Raw genomic sequence first — 25,818 nt, 5'->3', positions numbered from 1 at the left:
ATTGCATAAATTTTTTCTATTTAATAAGTGACATATGATAACATACACTAATTATTCATAGATTTTAATTCTTATATTTGTTAAAAATTTACTATGTAATGTTATAATGAATGGTGAGGCAAGACTTGAGGTAATTGGTTCACCATGAAAAGGCTGTTGTAAACTTTAACACATTAGTGAATTTATTTTCAAAACCTGTAATATAATTAAAAGAATCTGAGCTATACAAGTTTCTTATACAAAAATTATAAAATTTTTGGTTGTTTATAATGTGAATTTTGATAAATATTATATCTTAGGTGTGAAGAGGCTGATACTGTGATAGTCCGTTCACCATCTACGACTTCATTTCCATTGACTGAAATGACAGTCAAGCACTAACCAGTCGAAATTAAAAAAATATATAAATGTATAAAATTAACTGTGATAATAATTTCCTCCAAAGTATGATTTTTGCAGTTATTATTTATAACTGAGAGTGAGGTATTCAGTTAACTGTATTATGTTATTTTACTTGTTATAAATGTTAAAGATATATTAATAAAAATAACAAATCATTTGCATAACTTTTTTTGTCAATTCTAAATTTAATCTTCCTGTTCTTATCTATTTCCTTTGTAGTTTTAGCACAAATGTGTATAAACATGTTTATACACATAACACTTGACACTAGATTAGCTGTTTAATATAACAAATTTTTTTTGTGCTGTTTGAAATTATTCATTATATAGCCAATTACCATAAATGGATTTACAAACATTGAATAAATTTAACTTAATGAATGAACACAGAAAATGTGAACAGTGCATGAGTCTGACTTTTTTATTGGGTATGAAAAACTTATTGACATCAATTGCAATCTAAATGTTGAGACAGACTTGTTTTATATCATGATGTAGTTAGGCTAGACTAGGTTAGGTTAGTGCAATTTTTATTTCTTAGTGTATTATGATACGATGGTCTAAAATTTAGAAGCACATAACCTCTATTTTTCATCTGTATATAAAGAGAAGATTTTACTCCTGAGTCATAAGACTTTTATCAAATAATTAAACAGGCTCGATTACACCAGTTACATAATTTTGGAAGGTCAAGATTAAGGTTTCAGCGCTGTTGTTATGGATTCATATTTCATAATACTCCTAAAATAAAAAGAATAGAAAGAATATTAATTTTAAGGGTATGCTTGTCTCTAAGGAAAGCTTAATAGAATGCCAAAATATTAGTCACACTTAGCTTATATTTCATCGAGAGGTCGCGCGTGGGTGGTGAATATAACGGATGCTAGCGTTTGACCTAAAGCGAATCCTCGATAATGCTCAGAATATTACCAACAGTAGCATAAAACAGTTGGAAAATGTTGTCGAAAATTTCAATAATACTTTTTTGTGCGCTACTTCTAAATAGCGCGATCGCCGCAATAATTCAAGACGATGTATACTCTGTGCAGGAGTACGATGTGATTATAAAGGATATCCAATATGAAGATTCGCCGGTAGAAGAAAGCGAATGTCCCGAAGGATACAGATTGGACATTTCCAGAATATGTAGGGAAGTGTGGTGACGAGTGACTAATTATGAGCTCTTCAAATGAAATATTGTTTCAAATTCACCTACTGGTATTGTAGTTTTTGTTAAATCTACAAATTTCATTTAATACATACAATATAATATGTTATTTTTGAGTATCATTTTGGTCTCTGTTTAAATAGCCTGAATGTTAAGGGGGTCAAAATTATAAGAAAATATCGCTGTCAAATGAATATCATCTTTATTATACAACGTATATATTAAAAAAGACGTTGTTTATTCAAAAATATTTATTTATTATAGATTTCATATCTTCATAGGAACGGTTTAAGGTAACGCCAGGTGTCAAGTTTCTCTAAAATCGGGTTCAATACAGTGATAACGGCTCCCGCGCCGATTTTGGAAATTGCACCACGGAATCTATTCACATAGTCTATCACCACGTCTTCAACGATCGCGTTAACAATATTGTCAATATCACCACCGCCAATAGCTCCTTCAATTTCAGACTGAAAACAGCAACCATTTAATATTAATATGTATTAGGTATATATTATATTTTTGATAATGGTTTATGGTTTAAAAAATATGTTGGTACTATGAACTGATTCTATTGATTTTGCCCGTATGAAGTCCATATGGTCAATTATAATGTCATTACGCTTATTATAATAATGATGTGCCATTATAATAGGTAAGTTTTATATTTATAAATTTATTTTATATAATCGTAATTAATAGATTGTTACTTCCATACCTTTATTGTTGGAAGATCAAAAGATACATCTTCTATTTTGTCAATAATAACTGCTTTTTCGTCGTCGGATGGCTTAATATATAATTTGGCCCTAAGTCGAAATTTGTCAACGAAGAATCTGTTGAAAGCATTAAAATTAATTCACGATTTCATATACTTCAATATAGGTAAAATATATTTTAAAAAGTATTGATTTATTTCTTTTAACTTGAATTATTTTAAGTTACTTCAATAATATTTATAAATCTACCTGGCCCTTCCATTTCCAAAAATAGGGATAGCAGTCAATAGGTCGCCTGTGAGATCGTACACCTCTGCAAAATATTTTTTATTAAGCTCTATGAATCATATGCTTATATTCTAAAAGTTTTATTAGACAGAATGGATTAGTTATTATAATATCTATGTGGATGCTAGTTTATGTAATTTCCATTGGAAGTTCCACCCATATGTAGGTACAGTTAAACCTAAAATGGCGTATGCAAATTTTAATGAAAAACAGCTGATTACTAAAGGTGTGAAGGCACAAGATAATACAAAGTAAGTATACTTAATTGTCATTAATTATAATACATAAACATGTTTTAAAACTTTTACAGATGATGCTAAATATTCATGATATAGTAAAATAATTAAAAATACCAGTGCTGATGTCTATTTTAGGAAACGCAATGTCGAGATCAAAAACCAGGTCGCGAGTTGAAAGATCGCTTTTGTGAACTACAAATCCTCCTAGGCCTTTCATCAAAATATTCTTAAGCTCCAAATCAAGACTGAAAAATATTTTTAACATAATATTAATTTATAATTCAGTAACAATTTAAATTTAATCATTTTTCCCCCTCTTTAATCTGTTATTTTTTTCTAAAATTTGTTACAATTTTCTTTACAACCATTTATTTTTTTGGTTAAATCCGTTCCGTTCAGAACAGGTAACAATCATAAACAACAAAACTTCTTTGGTTATTTTTTATTTTGATGTAGTTACTGCTAGTAGTAAGTTCCTATTGTTCATACTGCTATTAAAAACTGATATTGTAGTTACTTACTTAATAAGTCCAGCTGGTACAACTAGGTGAAAACTCTCCAATTTGAGAGGGTCCAGTGGTGGAATGCCTATGAGCCATGATCCGTTTTGAATGATATCCCGAATAAAATTGAACAGCTGACGGATGAGTACATTTAGTAAGAAATTACGTTGTTCGGGAACGATGTCCCTTGGTAAATCTGTGGATTTGTTTGACGTTCAATTAATAATAAAATTTGTGTTATAATTAATCAATATTTCTTGTTGGCTGGTAAGTACAAATAATAATAATAATTCATTTTAATTATACCTACATTCCGTAGTTTCTTTAATGTTATTAATATATTCAAAAATTAAAAAGAATTATTTTAATGATTTTGTACGAAAGAATGAGAGAAATATGAAATGAAAAATATTAGAAAATATTTTGAACTCACCATAGACTAAAACCTCATGATTTTCGGATCTCGGAGCAGCTGCGCTCGCCGCTACTAGGGCGCATAGCGCAAACAACACAAGTAATTTCATTCTGAAATAATAATTGCATTGTGTAGCCTTGTATGGATTATGGATAAAAAAGGTCTATATATAAATGACATTAATTTGCGTATGATGTAACATTATATACTAACATTAATTAATTCTTATAAAACTGATAAAGTTATCAATAAAAGCAAAGGTTTTGAGAATAGGCGTATGTATTTATATTTCTAGGAGGAATCTACAGAACGGATTTCGATGACTCTTATCTGTCATGTACCTTATATGGCAGAGTAATAAAGACTAAATTGGGGATTCCAGTGCGTATGAAGCCCTTGCAATAAAAAAGATTCAATTGACATTCGATATTTTAATCCTTTAATGGAAATTCAAATCAATAATATGGAATTAAATCATTAGCTTCCCTTTTCAAATACATTTTAAATCAATCAGGCCCATTTTAAAACGCAGAACAGTTTTAATGTTTTATTAAGATGATTGCGTGATGATATGTTTATATAAATTATTCAATGTACATACATACTTCCTTAAATATATGTATAATTTAAAGACGGTGTCATTATACATATAATTAATAAGTTTTCGTTACACAGGATACGTATTGAATTACTATTTTCTGTTATTATAAAATTAAATGTGAGCATTGATTTTATATAAAGTAAATTACTAACACATTGTTAATAATTTTAATCATAAAGTGGCATTATATCATGGGTTGAAGTTTGAAACTGGCTGGAAAAATATTGACAATCATTTTAATTTTTTTTAAATCTCAAATCGAACGAACAGTGATTCTGATAAAAATACGCTATTAAGATGGATATCAACGGTTTGATACGTATATAGGTATTTTCAGAATATGATTAAATAAATACTGTGGGTAAAGTAATGCTATTCATTTGATATATTTATGAACGACCATCAATAAATCGTCTCTTTTAGAAATGGTTAAGACGCTACGACCGTAATTTTGAAAGTAATATTGATTTTCTGTATATTTTTGTGTCTAAAATGGATATACAAATGAATTTATACTCAATCAGTAATTATTGTAATTATAGAATGTAGATCTTTTAAAGGAACTTTTATACTAATATCTACTGTTTTTTTACTATAAAGTCCTTCAGTCCCCTTCGAGAAACTTCCGAACATGATTTCGTTCTTAGATTTCAATAAGAGGTATCAATACTTGCATGTATTCCTATTCCATGATAAGACGGGGATATATTACATAGATAATAAAAACTAGCGAGAAGCGACACCTATTCCCAACTAGGGAGAGCTTTGAGAATAAGTCCGTTGATAGCGAGTTCCCTGAAGGATGAAGACGGTAAAATGAAAATATAAATAATAAGATTTCCTAAATAAGTTTTTAGGCAGGCCGCTGACAAAGTTAGCCCAAAAACTATTGCAATGTGATTGTGAAAATTTATAACTGTGACAGGTCTAAGTAAGTTATTACAATAAAAAATCCTGTTAGGCCTGGGGTTGCGACAGCATTAGTGGAAAATTAAAGAAAAGTCCGTGAAAAAGAGGCCCTAGTGAACAGGAACTTTAAGAACGCCTGCCAGATGTTGAGGATTGAGTCATAACTTAAAGAAGTAGTAAATAAAATGATTCAGTGGTTTAAAAACATATTTAATAAAGAAATAAATAAATTTTATAGACCACAGAACATATGAAATGCCTTGTCTAATTCAACAATATTGGCGGACAGATGAAAAACTGCAAACAGTGGGAATATTTTACTGGCTTGATAGACTATATCATCAAACAGATGCAAAAGTATAACCAAAGGGTTTATTATTTAACGACCAAAGAAATAAAATACGAATATTATTTTGTATGTAAGAAAAAAAAAAGTTAAACTCACTTCAAATTCCAGCTGTATGTTTTATGTCCTACAATTTGAATGACAACTTATCAAATAGAAACTGCCTTATATTATAATTACCAAATCTTCTGAACGACAATTTATTACGTATATATATCATATTGTTTGTTTATCTCAACAATTAATCAGGACAAAATCTGAAGGTAATGCCAATAACATTGATATGTTATCTGTGATGTTCCTGGTCTTGTTCAATTATATTATTTGTCAAATGAGACATTGAAAAACTAATCTGATATGTTTTGACTTCATTCAAGTACTCTTAGAGAGGTATTCGCTAAAGGGGAGAGAAAAGTTTTCTTGATCTGTAGTTAGCTTTTATGAAAATTTAAATTTAAAAAAATGCCTTTGCTATTTAATCCAAAACGTCGATCCGGGTCGCATAAAAATAACGCTGACCAAACAATATTGTCAAAGTTAATAAGGAATTTACTATAGTTTTTATGTACAGCTAAATTCTATTTAGTAACATTACTTACAACATTATAATCGATTTTATATACAAATAAAATTAACTAATGAACAAAATATTTATATTTATTTCCTTCATTTTACTTTAGATACAATATAGTTTTATACGTCCGTGAATAAATTATAATAACTAGAATATAAACAATAATTTATAAAAAAAAAAATATAATTTTATAAAACTGTGGCGAGCAGTCGCCAGGATTCAAATTTATTAAATAAAAGATTTAAATTGTCTATGAAATATTGGTTTAAACTATTAGCTATATATTTGTTAAATCTGTTAAGGTATTGCGTCATAAGGTCTTCCATCATGGCGTTGAAGATGCCGTCTATGTTTCCATCAACATCCGTGTTGGACTGAAAAATAATAAAAACCTTTGAATTTTTATATCAGTACGAAAAATATTTTGTTTTATAAGTAATTAACTATATCAAATCAAAATCTCATAGATTATTAATATCAATAATCAAAATGTTCTATTTCATTCTATTCTAATATTTCAAATTAGTTTAGATAAGATAGACTTTGACAAAGAAAATAAATTTTCCACCAACCCATACTAAATCGTTTATCTATCTTACTTGAATTTGTTGGAAGCTGAACTCTGGGTTTGATATGTAATTAATCAAGACAGATTTTTCATCTTCAGATTGCTTCAAAAAGACCATTCCCTTAAATTTGAAGCTGATTACTTCCAACCTGATTGAGAAAAGAATTGAATTGGACAAAAGAAACCACGTGTTAAACTTATGCGGTATGTTTTTTAAACATAACATTAATCTTACTCGAATTTTCCTTCTCCAGAAATCGGCACTGCTCCATAAATGTCACCTTCCAATTTATAGTATTCTACAAAATCGAAATATTTTTTTATTGTAATGAACCTTTGCAAGCATTATTAAATTTGCATACGTAGAACTATTTAAATTAAATAATTAACACAACAATAATTTTTTAATATATATTATATATTTTAATTCCAAAACGTAATTTAACATCTCTTTTCCTTTTTTTATTAAGAATATATATTATTGCTATGGCTTCATGCGCACTGGACCCGTTTAATATTTTACAAATGTCAACGTTTTATTGGACGAATTATAATTTCGAGTGCTGTATATTATTTGTTCAATAATCAGTTATATCACATTTTGAATTAAAAAAATAACTAACAGTAACATTACAGTCTGTACATGTCTTATTGACAATTTAACCTGATTTAATTTTGATCGATGGGAATGTAATGGTCAAATTGACAGCGACTTTTTCCTTTATGAATTTGGCTCGATCCAATTGAAAATGACTGACCCCCTTTACAACTGCTTTTCGGTATCCAGCTTGCAGACTGTAAAGAAATATGAGGAATATTAAAATAATATAGAAGTTAAAATATGTTACAATTTAAATGCGCCATTTTTAAAGCAGGTAGGAGCTGATTTTCTCAGTTTCGCTTGTCGTCTTTTTTTAGGGGCTTAATACATTTGGAAAATAATTATGTGGGCTTAAAGATTGGACAATGTAACAACCAATCGGTGGCTACTTCTATCATCTAGGTCACGTGACGTCATGAAAATACAAATTACAGTATGTACCTACGGGAAATTACGAAATATCGGGATAAAGTGTTTTTTCTGTTACATGAGCTAAACTAATGTAAGGATTCATTAAAACAAGATTGCTAATTGATCATAAAGAAGAGACTAACGTAAATATTAAGTCCATACATAAATACAAACATGCTAATATTAGCGTTTATAATATTTGTAAGGTTCTGTACTGTATTTAACTTATTATTAAAACTCCTAAACAGTTAATACAACTTTAATTTACTCGCGACATTTAATCAGTTCACTTTTTTTACTTGTACAAAAATCAATTTAAATATATCTTCTTTAATTCGGTCAATATTTAACAGTTACGACTTCAGTAGAATAAGTACTCAATTCTATATTGTACAAATAAAATGCAAACCTTAGTATTTTTGATGGTAGGACTATTTCTACACCACCGTTTTCAATTTCGAAAGGGTCCAATATCGGTATTTTTTTCTCAGAATCTCCATTTTTCATGTAATATCTAAGCATTTCAAAAAGCTGATGTATTATTGCATCTCCATTCAACTGTCGTTCGACATCTCGGGATACGGGTAAAACTAAAAAAAAACCGTTTATTATACCTATACAGATACATAATAATCACCAATACTAAGACTAAGGTAAAACACACCTTTCGCATGTCCACAGATAATTATTGTAACAATTAAAAAAAAGATTCTCATTGTTATTAGTTAATACGTATAACTTTAAACTATTTCCTATTATCATGAATAGGGTTATATATCTCGTTAGCTCGGCCATGAATAGTTGATATCATCTTAGAATTTCGTAAGAACACACTTATCTACACCTAATCCTTTGATTTAGTGACGAAATAACAAAACGCAACGGGTATCGCTAATCGAAATGCGATGTGCACATAAATCTTCCGACTGAGCTCTAATAATCTTTGTGGATTTAATTGAATTAATTTCCCATGATGATAAAAGATGTGGAACAACAATGGCCTCTATGAGCCATGGTATTAATGTCCTTGACACAATTTCAGAATGGCGCTTTAAATGCTATGAGTTGGCATATTCCTTACACTGTTTTGATGTTATACTAAATTTGGAAACTGAATAGCTCATTCTACCGAGGCGGCTTGTGAACACCTTGTATGACATTTAATTACACTGTAATGCATATTATGGTCTAAAAACACATATTTGTTATGTTATAAAATAATAGTTTAATAATTTACTTGGGTTGTTCGGGTTAATTCCTCTTTAAATATAAGCAATGATTCACTATTGAGATTTATTACTGTATTAATATGTTTTGGTGTATCAGCCAAGAGCCAAATGTTTATATAAACATATTATAAACAAGCGTAACATGGCTACATTTTTTGTACGTAGTTTCCTATCTAGTAAGGAGTATGGTAACCGGAGTACATTGATTTTTATGATTTTAAATAGGCCACCATCTGATTACCGAAACAGAGCGTGACTAAGGATGGGTAATGACTTTGATACGAGTCAATGACTTTCGCCTAAATTAATTATATTAAAACGGTTTTTTTCTCATTTAAGAAACACATTGCCATTTACAGATAATGTTCGAATGCGAGGCGAATATTAATTTATGTTTTATAAACAATAATTTATGTTAAAAAATATATACCATAAACCATAGAAACGAATTGGGTTTATATGTAGAAATTAAATAAAGTAAAGGCGGCCTTGAACTACGTTTACCAGATTCTAAAACAGTTTTGTGTATACAGGCCTAACCTTCATTTATAAAAAGATTTATTTTTAAATGAACACGTTAAATGAAATGTTCAATAAAGGGTTAAATCTTGTAGCACGTGGCTACGTTGTAACGAGATGAATTCGTAGATTCTTCAATGCAGGTAAAACAGTTTTAGCAGAGATTTCGCCGCGGACGCACTCACACCGAGATATATTTATATAGAGTAATTAAAAATAAATTACTTATATAGGTTCCTAATATATATAATCCTTGTAAAATAATTGTACAAAATGTTTTATATTTTTTTCTGTATTTTGATATCCGCAATGGTCACAGTTTTAACTGCGCCTTCGAACCCTTATGGTAAGTTTATTTTGAATTTATATATTTGTTCAAAAAATGTTATTTCCATTAAAACAAATCGACTGAAACAATTGAAAATATTATTGAAACAGCTTGTAATATTCTCTTTCTAACGTTATTTATTTTTATGATAATAAATCTTAATAAGTAAAAAATGAAAGACTATGAATTATTTTAAGGAAAAGTTGTTTAAAAATTAAGGATAAACAATGTTTACTTTTAATTTTTTCGAATTCTCAATAAAGACTATTTTAAGTTATATTTATTAGAGATTCTAAACAATAATGATTCTTAAATAAAAAAAAACCGCGATTATTATCTCTCGTTTATCAAAGCAATAATATGAAGATAATTTAATAATTGTAAACAAAATTACGATGTTTTTTTTATTCTATAGGAAATACAGATAAAGGTACGTGATTAAAATTCATGTCCTCAAAAACAAAGTACATGTCTTCATTTACAATTAAGGAGGACCTCAATAACTTATAAATTTTTAAGAATAGTGATTACATATCTTTCTTAAATAGTAATATCTGTAAATTTAGTTCACTCTTTTCAGCACAATCATATGACAATAATTTTTTTATAACGCTTATTTATGTATATTATTATTTATGTATAGATTACAGTTTCCATTTGAAATGTAAATACGCAATGTTATCCAATTTTATCCAGACATCGTTTACAATATTTGGTCATGTGAAATGATTAAACTCTAAAAATATTTTTTGTATTAATAAAACCACAATTGATTTGTTGCTATTCTGAGTAGGAAAATCCTACTTATACAACTTTATCATATATGAAAAATAATATATTAAGTTCATTGAGAATATTTAATTCTAATAATGCAATGGAACAAAATGGAATAAATATATTTATTAAAAAAATATATTAATTTTAACTATAAGTGTTTTTAAAATTATGACAGATTAAAAAAACCAACACGGGGCTTTTTAATCTGTCATAATTATATGCAGTAAATATTCGATCCCTTAAGGTCATCACTAAACTATTGGCTGCAGTAGCACTACCCTTCATTCGTAAATCTTCTCACCAGATAGTATAAAGTAGGTTTATATTATGGGAACGCTCGTTATGTAGCGTGACAGCGAAAATTTGTAGTAGGATTTATAACGTTATATTACAAATTCGTTGGTCAATTAATAAAGACATGTCCTTTATCGATGCAATGAGAACTATTGATGACACAGACGCTAAAACGTGTCCTATATTTTGGCAATGACTAATATGGCCGATGAGTAAACTTTTATTTCGATAACAAAAATTATTACTTATGGTACACTTCTATTTCTAATTCAGTTTTGTAGTATTACCTATATTATGTAACCATTTTATTTTTGACACTTAACAAGGATTTAAATGTTCTCGATACGTAAGGTTTAAGGAATACATAGTTTAGAAATTTTTTGTTAACCTCCTTTTGCCGAATCATAGTTAACTTGCTACTACTTACTATAATTATATTCGTCTCAGTGTAATGGACATAAAAACTAAACTATTGGTGGACCTTAATTTTTTTTTGCATTTTTACAGTCTACAAACACTATTGGAAATCATTTTCAGTGAAATTGATATCTTTAAAATATACTTTCATATTTTTTATAGCACGTGGGCCTCAATATACTATAAGTACAGAAAATGGCCGAAAACATCCCTATATTGAAGTCCGTAACGCGACATATCACGGTTTAGGACCTCGTGAAGAGGCTCGGGCCATGTGCGCTGTTAAAACTCAGGAGGTTAATGCCACTGCCAACGCGACAATTACAAGGAGGTTGCACGGTGTTGTTACATCAAGTAAGTATTATAATTTATATTATACTGAGATTCGAATTATACACAATTAATTAAGGTTTTTATTAAATCGAAAATGTATTATTTCTCTTGATCACATCGAATCGATTAACGTAGCGTAATGTACAGCGTTTATCTAAAATGTTTTATTATTTAATGTCTATAACGCTTCTGCACCTTCAGATTTTTAAGATTATTTGTTGTAACCAAAATGTTATGAATAGAAGTTTCACCTCGTGTTCTCGTATAAAAAACGTATTTAGCGTAAAAAATGTAAACGCGGTTAAAATAAAAAATATAATACGCCTATTTCAAATACAAAAATATGTTTTTAATTGAATTTGTAACATAGGGGAGCTACACAATGCTATCCAGCGTTTGGAAGTGATCATCTTCGGACAGATGCAGCAGCTTTGGCAGAGCCTGGACGCGTTGCGATCACAGCTCACAACTAACACCAATACTAATTATCCTGATAGAAGAAGCATCTCTTTTAGGTTTAGACCCAATAGACATTAATTTACTGCGAGCTGTATCGAGAAAAAAAATAAATCTGTCATGAAATTTTTAAATTTAGAATGTTTTGTTTATGTTATGAAAACAGCAATTGAATTCGCTTAAAAAATACACAATGTTTGAATAGTTTTAAAAGCGGACGAGAATAGAATAAATTAGTGTATTAAAAAGGTTTTACTGTTTTAAGGTAATCCTTTGTTCGTACTAACTATACGTAAATTGTTTATAAGGATAAGGAAATAAAACTTAAATGATTACGTGTAATGTTTGTCAAATGTAATCGTGTTGTGAATGTTTATTTTTTTTTGTGTCCATTGAAATAATCACTAAACATTTTTATAGAGAAATAATAAATAAAAAGAATCGAATAATAATGATAAATTTATTAACAATTAGTAACTTATCGGTATTTAAACAGTCGAGTTTTTACATTGTTCGTGTGGTTTGTATCAATTTGTTACATAAACATACATACACGTTAATTCTCAGGGGTTAATAGAAATGTATACAGCCGCGTACATATCATTCGTTTTTATTAAATTTATCACAAGAACTATGTTAGTTACATATATAAGATGGCGCCTACACTAAGTTATTAATAAATATCAACAAATAAACATTATATTTTTATTATGCTTTTTTTTATATAATTACCATCAGACCGATGTGATTAAGATTTACATTTTTAACAGAACAAGAAATTAATATTAACCAAAAAGATTTCATATATTTTGTTATATGGCAATGTATTAACATTTTATAATAATAAATGAAATTTGTTACAATATTTGTTCATTACAATGGCTTAAACGTGTGACGGCTACGATTTCCAGTGTTGCCAGTATCAGGTGTTAATTAATAATATCAACTGTTATTTTTAGTGTTGCCAGTGTCGTGACTGTATGTGTTATATTGTTGCCAGTTATGTTGGTAACATTATGTGGCGGTGACTTGTAAGTATCTGCGTAGTTCCTCTTGCGTGTCGAAAATCATGACCGGGAAAGGTGACCCCGGTACATGACGCCCAGCCCATCTCACTTCAACGCGGTAGTCACCCGGCTCCGTGGGGGAGAACTGGAATATTATATACAAATATATATATATAGCTAGTATTAGTTACACATTGTATCGCAATACTATAATGTTTTTATATATTTGCTTTAAATTATTTTCATAATAAGATTTATTATAAATGTAAAAAATACAAGAAAAAAATGATTGGATTCATTTCCGAACATATTTTGCTGTTTCTGAATTCTTGATATAATTTAATTTATCTTATTTATGGATTTTTTCTGGATGTGTGTGATAATCATTCATAGCACATTTTAACCTAAAACCAATACAGTTATTGTCGTACATATATTTTTAATTGAAAATCGATATTATTTTTTTTATGCTTAAGGAGGTAAACGAGCAGACGGGCTACCTAATGCGGGTAGTTTGACGACCTTGATTGTGTAAGAGGGAGAGGAAAGACTGGGAAAAGGGAAAAGGCAACCGTCTCTCTCAATCATCGGACGAAACGCAGCCATTAAAGACTACTTCACGCCGATTCCCTGTGAGGGTGGTACTTCGAGCCAGCCCATGTTCGAGCTGCAGTAACTCGAACAAAGCTAGGCTCTACCACCTTCAATAGTAATGGTAATTCGTATATTTCGTCATAAACCGATCTCACTTTGCAAAGTATAGTTCGATCCTTCTGGTTTTCTCTCTGCATCTCCACCCTGAAGGCCCCTTTGGGTCCCCTCACTCGAACCGTCAGTTGTCCCGCGCCGGCCCCACGAGTATCGCACAGGAAGCGGGATTGGAACGTTGCCAGGACCCCGGGTTCGACTCCCGGTCCGTACACTCGAACCTACAAGATAAGGTTTCTTTTTATCACACTAGTTTTCGGAATCGGGCTCATAGAAAAATGTACAATGTGTTAAAATAATAGAATTCTAGGACTTTTTGTAGCCTATGTATTACTTTAGGAGTTTCTGCGTAACAAAGCAACATACAGTATTAAGTGATCCTCTATAGACATTCACCTAATATTAATGTTTTAAAAGACAACTTGTACACAATGAACTGCTTAGAATAAATAAGCAGTATACGTTGCATCACTAGTATATGAATTAATCATGAGACAAACTTGTATTCCATATCAAAAAATATTCTTTCAAAACGGCTTACGTTTTATATTTCTTATCATTCAGCTTTAAGAGTTACGGACACAGGAAATTGCCACATGAAAAAACCAATAACAAATTTAAGGAACCAATAATGTCAGTGACCTTTAAGTTATCATGTATCATAATATTCAATCTAAGATAAGATAAGAATATGTATAAATTTCAGTAATTTTTCAATATCTATTATATATTTAATCACCTCACTACACACACACACATACACATACACACCCACACACTCACACACACATATATATATATATATATAGTTAGTACTGTTATACACTAACTTTAGACGGGTCTGGCGCCCCGGCCACTTTGAGTGAGAATGGTGACCCTGGTACATGTTCTCCAGCGAACTGAATACTCAGCACGTGTCGACCAGCCTCCGCCGGCTTCACGTTCAAAGTGAACGTGCCGTCACCGTGCTCGTACAGCTCGCAGTACGCCACCTACAAACACATTAGCTATAATATAAAATGACTCGTACTTATCCACACATTTGGTAAACGGCATGATTAGTGCACTATAATAAAATAAAATTGAATTTAAATTAGATGGAAATGCAATTAGTACTTTTCCCTGAGACTCTACAAATTGGTACGATGAATTCAAAGATTAACTGTAAAAAACAGATATATGGAGGACGGACAGAAATTAAAAAAAATATTCCATGCAATTAAGAAGAGCGTTTATTTTTAATTAAACAAAAAAAGCTAGAATTGTTTATTGGTTAAAGGACATAATGTGTAATGTGCATATTACATAAATGTATACCTTGTTGGGTCCGGTACAATGAGCGTTCAGTTCTCCGGGCCCGGCTCGTCTCGTGTCTATCCAGGATCGTATCTCCCTCCCCACCACTCCCCCGGCGAGTCCCGCCCCGGAACACACTACACGAGACGCGTCGCCACTATCAGAACCAGACGCCACCTTCACAGTTAGGGGACATCCTGAGAAACAAAGGTCATTTGAGCGTATAATTTCATTGAAAGAAAAATTAAAGTGTTTTTCATATCTCAGATCTTCGTATCCATATTGGATATGCAGTTATTGAGATAATCTCTGACATGCAAACGGACGTACTGGTCAAATACGGAGGCTTCTTTTTGAAGCGATCTCAAAGACAGGAGTTTTTTTATCTCCATCAACTAAATAACCAACTAACAGGCTTTGCATAGTCTTTGGATGGTTGAAAAATTATAAAAACGCTTAAAGAGTAAAATCAAAATATGTTAAGGTGTTATTTATTCATTGTGGATTTTAGTAAATTTACTGTTCATTGTAAGTTTTATTTAGCCATAGGATTATTGACAAAGAAATTTTATCCTGGATTCAAAAAGTTCAATACATTATATTGTTTTTTGACAATATATTATAATTGAATTATTAAGACATTTCTTCTACATAACGTTAGAGTCAAAGTCACCTTTAACGAGTCTTCCGGCCCATATAACCCTAAGCGTGTGGTCTCCAGGTCGTCGCGGGGTGTAAGTGGCTCGCCACAACCCTGGACCAGCTGCTGCCAGCGCCACTGACATCGACTCACCCTCTGGTGAGGTCAGAAACGCTTCCGGAGCTCCAGGTCCTGCAGCACTTCCATCTAAAAGAAAAAAATGACAATGTTGAACAAGTTCTCGATGTTTAATAAAACATTGAATTATCCTTAAAACAAAAATGATAGACTGAAATCAGGGCCGAAAAATTTTTATTATATATTACTTACGTAATAAACCAAGGCTTAATTGACATTATCAAATCTATCGCTTAATTATATTTTATTTTCTGCTCATTATAATGACAGATTATATTAAACAACAAATACATGGGACGTTTTTATTATAGATGACCAATATTTTTTGCCGTATTTTCTATACATACAAAATAATTATGTATACCTATAGTGAAGACAGCTGGGGTGTGTGGCGCGGCGTGGGCCAACCCTCGACCGGCCAATGTGACTCTATCAGCCGTGTTCCCTGATGCCACCAGCGCCTTCCTCGGAGCACCTGAGACCAAGGCCCCGTTGTACGTCATCTCCAACTCCTGCTCACCACTGACACCATCAGCAGCCGTCAGAGTCACCACAGCACGACCAGATACCGTCTCCACACCTGGTAATACATGAATAGACTTATAGATAGGCTTCGTTATGTTTCAAATTCGATCCGGGATAGACGAATAGAGAGCATGAAATTATATATTAATTAAATGGCAATGCCATCTATTGTGTCACGCGACTTCGGGTAAATACAAATGTTATGTCTTGATTTTGTGGTAATTATATATTTTATAATAAATTTTGGCAAGTATATTATTCTGGAGTCTGAGTTACATTATTCGAGAGAAATAAATCGAAAAACACTAAGAAGTTTCTGCGCAAAAAGCAATACATGCACATCCTCAAAACCCTTCACATTTATATGAAGGATATATAATTGGCCTTATTAGTTACAATATGATATACATATTGACACGAGCAGAATTCGTATATGTTATGTTTATAGTCTACTTAGTTATGGTGTATGATAGCTGTATAGGTCTTACGTTGATGTCTCCCAGCCAACAGACACTCGAGGGTGCCGGGCCCAGCGTTACTTGTGTCCAGTACTATCTTGGAAGGAGCTCTCACACGGCCAGAATTATCAGCGCCCCAACCGCCCACAGCTGTTATAGCTGATGTATCTATCACCTGGAGACAAATTAATCGAATTGATGTGATATTTTTATTTTTATGTTGAACCATCTTAAGTATGGACGTAAGTTTTAGGTAAGGTAATCACAATGTCTAATTTTACATAAATCGTTACTAAAATCATGGATTAGATAATAAAAATTTATTTATTTACTTGAGTGAAAAGAGTAATCAAAATTGTATGGCAAATAAGTATATACCGGTTATATAAATAGATAAGATATGCCGGCCAAAACAAATAGTTCCATTACAATCAGATATATAAATTTTATAACTCCGTGGTTGGTTGGCGAGGAGCAAACCTTTCGAACACAACATACTAAGATTTTCTGCACACAACACTAGGTTTGCCGTGACGTATAGTATGAAGTATAAGATATAAGCAGCGTGTAGTTCTGCTTACGGTCACATAGGGTCTAAGGCGGCGCTAGCAGCGGCCGATCGTATATGTTTCTGTTTATTTTCGATAGATGGCACTTTTACCAAAGCATAAGTCAAATGACATTATGTATATCCGTGAATACTCATTTTGAGATAATATTGATTTTTGAATTGTTTATTTTATATATTGAGGAGGTTTTAAATGTTTCTTTATAGCTATTTTAACAACTCATACATTTTATTCTGACAATGGGAGATGGTTTTCTATGTTTATTTCTCATATAGTTTAGTTTTTATTGTTTGTTTTTATATATTTATTCAAGTTCTATGACGTTAACCGCTTCATAGCACACATGGAAAAGGAAAAAAAGACGCTGTTTGGTAATTTTTTTTAATAAAAAAGTTATGGCCATCTTTGTTCCTTATTGCCATACAATAGAAAAGATTGTGTGTACATATACATATATTTTTATAGATTCCAAGTAAATTTGTAATTAGTAAATAATTTCTCAATAACATGTGTCATTTGATTACCTAAACTATGTTAACGTTTAACAAATTAAGTGACATATATTTTGCAATTGATATGAACAGCTCCCATGTTATGCATCTTACCTTGACGGAGAATGGGCTTCCGGGCAGTGGTCCCGATGCTGAGTGTATTCTGACCTCATAAAGCCCCACCACTAGTGGTATGTACGCACAGAGCCATTCTCTATGAGCCCCCGGCACCACGCGGCACTCTAACAGACCAGAATCTGTTTCATCCTCCTTGCTATCCGTCAGTTTCTCAACCTGGAATATTCAAATGATTTAGTTAATATTTTAGCCAGCGACTCTAGTTAGCAATACCTAATTTGTTGGATGTACTTTTTGTCTGAATATTATATTCTTGATGAATGTAATCAATATGCCCTAAAAATATTAATTAAAAAAGTCAAATATATCGAAACTGACTTTTAGAAGTACAAATTTAGTCCTATATGTATATAGTTACCTGTACGGTCGGCGGGTTGTCCTCCACACAGTGTATAGTGAAAGCTGCTTCTTTGCCAACATGAGCGTGTGCTAGACCTGTGCCGGAACAACGCGCCGCGTTACTGGCACGACCGCTCAACACCCCCAGAGATATCGGACTACCAGATACTGGAGCACCTGGGAATGGTTATCATCATGTTTGTAGATGGACTAGCGAATGAGCTTTTGGATACAAACGAATCGTACCAGGATATTTTTGTGTGAATATTAATTTAAGAAAACTGCTAGAAGAGACACTTAAAATGTAACAATTTCAAATCCTGATCATATAAAGGAATTTTTCATTATATTATTTTTATTTCAAATATAGTATACATATAGCAGTTTAATGTAGTAACCAAAGTTAGTGCTCACCTCCATAAGTGATATAAATCCTATAATGCGCCGGCACGGTCGGTCTTAGCCTGACCTTGTATGTATGTCCGTCTTCTCGTATATCAATCGGAAGTCTGATACGTTTGTCCCCCATAGAATCACATATCACCTCCAACTCACCGATACCCGCGTCCTTTGCGTCAACTGCAATATTAATAAGGTTAATTTTATTCAACCAATCTTTATTGTTGATTAATATTATTGAAACACTTTATATGCACAACTTTTAATGTATTTTTTTTTACTAACAATAAAAATAATGAACCCCACGTATATATTTGAATGAGCTGTAAGATTGATTTAAATTTCTATGATTGAGATTACTCTATTTTTCATTGAAGAATTTACTTAAGTAAGCATTTATAGGCAAAAAAAATCAAGATAATAATGTTCAAATAACAACAATTATAATGAACACCATGTATAAAATTCATATAATATGAGCAGTTTGTAAGTGATTTTGTAATTCTTATATGTACCTGTAAAGTTGATGGGCGTCTGTGCAATGACATTTCCTGTCGGGAATCCTGATATGATGACTTTGTTGGGATCAAAGGACTCGCATATGAATGGACTGCCGGTTACCGGTTTTGAGAGATGAAGTACTTCTGCAATGGTTATGTATTATTATACACAAACTTCGACCTTAAATTAAGATTTTTACTATCTATAAAGAATTATATTAACTAAATTTTTATACCGGATGAGATTCTTTGAACTTTTTAAGAGATTTTTGGACCAAAGTTATTTATTTTTCATTCTAGATCAATGTAGCTACCATAACACCAAAATGTTTAAATCAAATCAGGAGATTACAGCAATAATTTATATTACAAACATAACATTTATTATGGAAGAATAATGGATAAAACAATTTTATAGAAAATATATTAGCATCAAAAATATGTGTCTTAAATTGGTATTTTATGTTAGTTGTCAAATTAACTCTGATAGCTAACCAATAGTGCTCTGTCCGACTTCATTGATAGAGTATTCCGCTTGCAGGAAGCCAGATTTGGTTTGATAGCATCTGACCGGAAGTGCTCTGGAGCCTGGACCGGATACCACTACGTCAAATTCTCTCGCAGGACGGCCTAGGGTGTCGATACTAAACGATGCCACCTTGTTGACTTGAGCCTGGTATAGACCTAAACCGGAAGCCGATACCTGGATAGAAAAACATAATCAAAATAAACACTATATTCATTATAACTGTTCCTATTGTAGATTAAGTATCCTTTATTCTCTGACTTTTGTAAGGACCCGATAGTTGAATTGTTAAAGCGATGGAAACGCAATATCCCGGAATATGTAGCTTCAAATCCTGCTCGTGTAGATGAGTTTTATTATTATATATCATTTGTTTCATTTCTATCCCATTTATTATTATTTCATATAAAATTATCAATGAATAGTCAGCACTGAGTTTCAACCGCGGGAATCAAGTGTTCTGCAACTATGAAGGCCTCTTGAATGAAGCAAGAAAATCCACTGCGATTTTAAAGGAAAAAAGAAACGAGGTTTATTTATTGAAAAATACTGATCTTCGAAAGGGTTTTTCAAGGCAAAATCAGCAGAAAATTTCACTTGAAATTGTCATAAAACTGCAAAGTGGGAGAACTGTGGATCATTTATCGGATTTTATTTGTAAGGATCTTTGGCTAGCTTTTATGTTAAAATGATAAGGTTTATTATATTATAAGATGCCCTCAGGCTCCATCACCTCCTGTCCGTGATGAGCTGGTAGTACATCTACGATGATTGGCTCCCTTGACACTGGTACATTGCTCCAAGTGAGTGTGATCCTGTGAGGCGCAGGCCGGGCCGGGTGCCAAACCAGCTCGGAGCGTCCGCCCCTTCGCCTCACCGAGTGGGCCACGGAAACCCCACCACACCAGACGCGACCCGAAAGACGACCAGCGCCCGCACCGGATGTACTCACTATCGATAAAATATATTTTAGTAATAAGCGGGCTCAATAATGCTACCGGTAAAATCTGTATCTATTAAAGATTACTATTACCATTTTCTATCTGTGATTAGGAAATAAAAAATTTCTGCATTTTTTGTACTTTAAACGTTACCATAAATATACTGCGGGAAAATTAAGTTTTGGATGTAAAGATTATGTAAACATAAAAAACCTCTGTAACCTATAAATACATATTCATAAACAAAAGAAGATGGACCCTTGTCTTTAGTTGAGGATAATATATAAAATATCACATGATGCCTCACCAGTGAGTATTGCTGGTCGATGGGCGACTGCTTCTCCAATGGACAGCACCTTAACAGCTGATGGATCCAAGGCTTCAACCTCCGCAATGGGACCTCTTTGAGTCTTGACGAGGTATCTTCCAACGCGATTCGCCGGGAATGTCAAGAGACCCGTGTCCTCCAAATTAGCCTCTGATATCCGGTTTCCGTTTGGAGATATCACTTCCACATCCGATAGGTTCTCATCGATTTCTATGGTTGCTAGTCCGCCTAAAGAAAAAAATTGAAATTAAAAAAATATATATATGGTCGGATAAACCTTAATAACATTAATGTAATATCATGAAATACGAAGTAAATTTCAATACTTCATACACACTCGCAAGCACACACACACACACCCATATGTCTTTATTTATAAGAAGAATATTCTCCAACCTATTTGTACGTATGTATGCGGTTCGTTGACTCGACACACGAACGGGCTTCCCGGGACGGCTTGTTCGTTAAAAGTGACGGACACGCGGTGAGGTTCGCGGGATACAGGGATAAACGTGACGTCATAGAGACCTCGGGCCACAGCCACCACCTACGATAGGATTACATACAGATCAAACACACTTACATACAGATTATATAAAGTAGAGTATGATTTGTATTTCTGTAGTGAAACTTCTAATGCGACTTCCACCAAGGTTGCATTAAATTTTTAACGCTCCTGGGGAGAGCGAATAGAAAGAGACGGAGCGAGAGTAAATGGGTGGGTCAATTGTGAATTGTAAGCAATGTGTATAAAGTTTGTTTTAAAACACAATAGCAGTATACTAAAAATTGAATTCTTACTCTTCCTATTTTCATTTCCACATTACGAAGTTCACATTTTCCCGCCGAGGGAATCCACGCACAACTTTTTTTAAAATTATTTTTTCAGAAATATTATTGTTAAGTCAAACCTCAATATGACTGTTTTATTTTTTACAACTATCAGGATGGAAAAACATTGTATATTTACTGTAAGAGAAGTGAATGGCCATTTTTTGTTAACTGTTCTTGCATGGGTATACGTATAATAAGTTTACCTCCGCCTTAACAGTAGTTGACGGTGTAGATACCACCAGCTCAAGTGTCCCTTCACCAGCCCCCGCTGCGTCTACACTGAATGTAACCGGTTTCCCTACTTCAACACCACGCTCTTCTTCAGCGCCTTCGTCGAGGTTTAGACCTTCCAATGTACCCTCCAGTTCTAGGAAGCATATAACACAGGAAAATAATAAAAAAATAAGTTTAAAGGCTTTCTTTGCGGTTGTTGGTCTATAAAATTAGTCACTAAACATGAATAGAAGAAGTCCTATTCTCCCTACATTTGTGAATTTGTTTATTTTGGAATATTACTTCCACAAAAAGAAATTAAATATTAAAATGGATATCATAAAACGTAATAATAGATATGAATAATAGGGACAAAAATAGACATGCATATAGATTATGAGACCTAAGACTTTCGGGAGTATTTTAATGAAACGATTATTATCGGATTACTACGCGTATTTTATTGTTTAAAAAAAAAAACTACATAATCCTTACGTCACGGTTGCTTTGCAACAACCGTGATCACGGGCGGACGCGATGTGAATCCGAATATATAGTTTCATTTAAATGGATATAGTTTTTTATAGTTAATCAAATATACATTTTTTTTCGACCAAGAACTTTCTTCTTAATATTTGCAGTTTTAAGTCGACTTACCTCCCGGTCCAAGTCCCGTGACCCTGACCCTCCTCACATCATACACGTTACAGGTGAAGGGTGACCCGGGTACATGCCGCCCGGCGCACTGAACCTGAACACTGTGCCGTCCAACAGCCTCCGGGGTGTACGTACCAGTGTAGCGACCGTCAGAAAGTGACGTCACACGGGTACGCACGTTACTACCGCCGGGACCGGTCACGAAAATTGTCGGCTCGCCGGCTGGAAGAGATTTGAATTTGGAATATATACCTTTTAACCGGCCATACGTATTTATTTTCGTGATTTTAGCTCACGAATAATGTAGATTCACCCGCTGAAAGAGATTTAAATTTAGAATGGCATCTTCTAAGCAGCGAGACGTATTTTTTAAATTTCATAATTTTACTCGGAAACAGTGATTTGAATTTGGAACTTCTATTTCTTATCAAATAGATTTCTTATTCTTTTAAATCATAATTTTATCATAATTCGGATTGTTGTTTCTATTTGATTTGTTTATTAAGACTAATATTTTTACACATAAAAAAGTTGTCATTCTAACAATCACAGAGACTACAATGAAAGTAATAACATTATACATATTTGTAAACAATTTATACTATGAAGCTATAAACAAAATATGTTTTATAAACAAGTATCTTGACCTGAAAACGTTTTGAGTTTTGTTGGTGAAGCAAAACCTATAGACTCACTATAGTGATTTGACAAGGTATCTTATTTAACAGGATGCAGTACCTTTTAGGATGAATATATATATGCTAGATGTGTCGTTTGGTTTGAGATTTCACTTACTATGGAATCCAGTAAGCTGTATTTCAGCTGGTTCTCCTCGAGGCGCGGAGGTCAACCCAGGTCCAGCGGCTCGAGCATCAGCTGCAGCTGCTGGAGCGGACACGATGCAGGTGAAGGGTGACCCGGGGACCGCATGACCGTTGAAACGGACTGACAGTGTGTGGGGCGCTGCCTCAGTGGGCTTGAAGTTCACCTGAGGATATGAAGATTAAAGGTTTTAAAGTTATTATTAATTGTTCTTCTATCCGAAATTCTTGTGACGTCATAATAGATTTTGTAAGATAGTAGTATCAATACTATAACTATTGCCTCATTAAAGATTTTTGGACTAACAAAATCTGTCAATAATATAAAAGGACTAAATTGGATAATCAGTTCTAATATACGCGTACAGGTTCAATTAGTACCATGATATAAGTCAAAAGATATACTGTAGCTCTATGAAATGTGGTCATACACAACGTAATAATTGATTGGCTTAGAAATTTGTATGAAAAATACTCATATTTGTGAATAAAGAACATTTTCAAGGTCGGGTAAAGTGATAAAACCAGTTTATGCTGATACCTTGAATCTCGCATTTCCTTCGCTTTGGACGTAATTGGGGACGTTCCTTCCATTAACAGCGACTATGATCTCCAAATTGCCGGCGCCTAGATGAAAATATATGTTAGTAAGTTACTATAATTTCGCATAAGATGTTTGTGAACTAGGTATTTGTTACTTTATGTTTATGTAATACAATTTTGTTTTGCTTTATATGCCTTTTTAAATTCCGCTTGTTTCTGTGTGACTAACCAGGTTTTGTAAGGATTTTGTAAGGAAATAAGGAATTTTTATATATGACATATACTTTGTACTTATTATATTTTCTATAAATGGGATAGATGCCATTCAAAGAATTCTTAAAATTTGTTTCCGCGACAAGCGCGTTTAATAAAAAGAAAAAAAGACAAATAAGAAAAGTACTCAACTTTATAATTTTTGTATAGACGAATTAGACAGTTATTTGTAAAATTTATAATTAAATATATAAGATAAAAGTTTTATAAAGCAAACAGCCAATAATTATAATAATTTTAAACGATCACATACCAGCATGTGACGCGTTTATAGTGAACGCCACAGGCTTCCCGACGACACCTGGCGAGATGTCCGTGACTGAGACCCTTGAAGCGTTGTAGGCTTTCACCAGGAAGGGACTGCCTTCGACATGCCCACCCATGGCACCAGCCCTTACCTAGTAACACGTAATATATTATAACATATATATATATATAGGTGGTAGGAATGACATTATATATATATATTAAACTAAATTTTTACCACGACTTTGGTTTCATTTAAAATTTCAGGTAGCCACTCTATAAATATATATTTTTAAGTACAATATAACATATATTTTTTTATTACCTTTGGTATATTTTCATAACAACGATAAAAAACATTGGTTTTGATAACTATCCTTTTTGAAAAACTTTATATATTGAATACAGTTTTAAAAAAAGGAAGAAGAAATAAAGAGGGAGCAAAAAGGTTTTATTGCATTATTTTAATGGATGAAAGTGAAGCTATTTGTGTGATATAATTTTCTATATTTACCTCAATGCTGTGATCACCAACATCGACCGGCACAAACGAGATGGTATACCTCTTGCTCGGCTCATTCTCGCCTATAGTGTCTTCTGCTGAAACCTACAATATAGAGAAATATTTATATATAATGTTTTTTTAAGTCACCTAACTATACCGAAAGGTACGTACATAACTAAAAAATATATGCATTAAATTATTTCCTGTCACTTAACAAATATTTTTTTTTAATTATGACGACTGAGTATTTTGGCAGGTAAATAAGTGTGTATGCAATTTTTATGAAAAAACAGCATTTGGAACAGCATAATTCTCCATACCTGTACAGATACAGGTCTTCTAGCTGGTCCCAGTACTTCAACATGCGGCGAAGTCGGAGAGTCCACGCTGAAGGTGTACGCGTCTCCAACGGACACCTTGTCCGGTGATTCACCAGATCCGGCGCCGATGACACGCGCGGGCGCTGACACGTGACACACGAAAGGGCTGCCTGTAAGTAAAACCTATTGTAGAAGAACGAAAAATTGTTTTTGACAACCCTGTCGTGGTTATTTAAATTTTTAATGGAATTAAGTTTCATTCACAATTACATTGTAATTAAAAACATGGACATTTTCTTATAAATGT

The 25,818-nt window shown here is 32.5% G+C and overlaps 4 protein-coding genes across 6 annotated transcripts in view; 1 reads left to right on the top strand and 3 right to left on the bottom strand.

Annotated features, from left to right (window-relative positions):
* Positions 1-1,754: 1,754 nt before the first annotated feature.
* LOC116769062 (uncharacterized) lies at positions 1,755-5,818 on the bottom strand. The gene is made up of 7 exons (XM_032660041.2): positions 5,689-5,818; positions 3,752-3,843; positions 3,337-3,514; positions 2,930-3,060; positions 2,538-2,601; positions 2,288-2,405; positions 1,755-2,039 (listed from the first exon to the last, which is right to left on the bottom strand). The coding sequence occupies exons 2-7, from the start codon at positions 3,840-3,842 to the stop codon at positions 1,845-1,847; spliced, it is 777 nt and encodes a 258-aa protein (XP_032515932.2). The 5' UTR covers position 3,843; positions 5,689-5,818; the 3' UTR covers positions 1,755-1,844.
* A 441-nt stretch (positions 5,819-6,259) lies between these two features.
* Positions 6,260-8,386, bottom strand: LOC116767852 (uncharacterized). Its single transcript, XM_061526933.1, has 5 exons — positions 8,153-8,386; positions 7,396-7,526; positions 6,967-7,030; positions 6,763-6,880; positions 6,260-6,537 (listed from the first exon to the last, which is right to left on the bottom strand). Exons 1-5 carry the CDS (start codon positions 8,263-8,265, stop codon positions 6,352-6,354), a joined length of 612 nt encoding a protein of 203 aa, XP_061382917.1. The 5' UTR covers positions 8,266-8,386; the 3' UTR covers positions 6,260-6,351.
* Positions 8,387-9,657: 1,271 nt separating this feature from the next.
* On the top strand, positions 9,658-12,804 carry LOC116768912 (uncharacterized). The gene is made up of 3 exons (XM_032659810.2): positions 9,658-9,837; positions 11,470-11,661; positions 12,011-12,804. The coding sequence occupies exons 1-3, from the start codon at positions 9,765-9,767 to the stop codon at positions 12,175-12,177; spliced, it is 432 nt and encodes a 143-aa protein (XP_032515701.2). The 5' UTR covers positions 9,658-9,764; the 3' UTR covers positions 12,178-12,804.
* Positions 12,543-25,818, bottom strand: part of LOC116768910 (filamin-C) — a 57,878-nt gene continuing 44,602 nt past the window's right edge. For all 3 annotated transcript variants that reach the window (XM_061526908.1, XM_061526907.1, XM_061526909.1), the window contains exons 33-54: positions 25,512-25,681; positions 25,201-25,293; positions 24,694-24,838; positions 24,166-24,251; positions 23,599-23,791; positions 22,804-23,025; positions 22,137-22,300; positions 21,496-21,646; positions 21,079-21,327; positions 20,564-20,781; positions 19,800-20,007; positions 19,320-19,448; positions 18,820-18,984; positions 18,425-18,582; positions 18,043-18,222; positions 16,899-17,043; positions 16,250-16,465; positions 15,781-15,954; positions 15,129-15,304; positions 14,642-14,803; positions 13,853-14,032; positions 12,543-13,248 (exon numbers count right to left, since the gene is read on the bottom strand). In XM_061526908.1, the coding sequence (XP_061382892.1) occupies positions 13,111-13,248; positions 13,853-14,032; positions 14,642-14,803; positions 15,129-15,304; positions 15,781-15,954; positions 16,250-16,465; positions 16,899-17,043; positions 18,043-18,222; positions 18,425-18,582; positions 18,820-18,984; positions 19,320-19,448; positions 19,800-20,007; positions 20,564-20,781; positions 21,079-21,327; positions 21,496-21,646; positions 22,137-22,300; positions 22,804-23,025; positions 23,599-23,791; positions 24,166-24,251; positions 24,694-24,838; positions 25,201-25,293; positions 25,512-25,681 (3,722 nt within the window). In that variant the 3' untranslated portion in view covers positions 12,543-13,110. The remainder of the gene's footprint in view (positions 13,249-13,852; positions 14,033-14,641; positions 14,804-15,128; positions 15,305-15,780; positions 15,955-16,249; positions 16,466-16,898; positions 17,044-18,042; positions 18,223-18,424; positions 18,583-18,819; positions 18,985-19,319; positions 19,449-19,799; positions 20,008-20,563; positions 20,782-21,078; positions 21,328-21,495; positions 21,647-22,136; positions 22,301-22,803; positions 23,026-23,598; positions 23,792-24,165; positions 24,252-24,693; positions 24,839-25,200; positions 25,294-25,511; positions 25,682-25,818) is intronic.

The sequence above is a fragment of the Danaus plexippus genome, assembly GCF_018135715.1.
Source record: "Danaus plexippus chromosome 3 unlocalized genomic scaffold, MEX_DaPlex mxdp_30, whole genome shotgun sequence".
Taxonomy (NCBI): domain Eukaryota; kingdom Metazoa; phylum Arthropoda; class Insecta; order Lepidoptera; family Nymphalidae; genus Danaus; species Danaus plexippus.
Note: the sequence above shows the minus strand (reverse complement) of the source record. Positions and strands in the feature narration are given on the sequence as shown.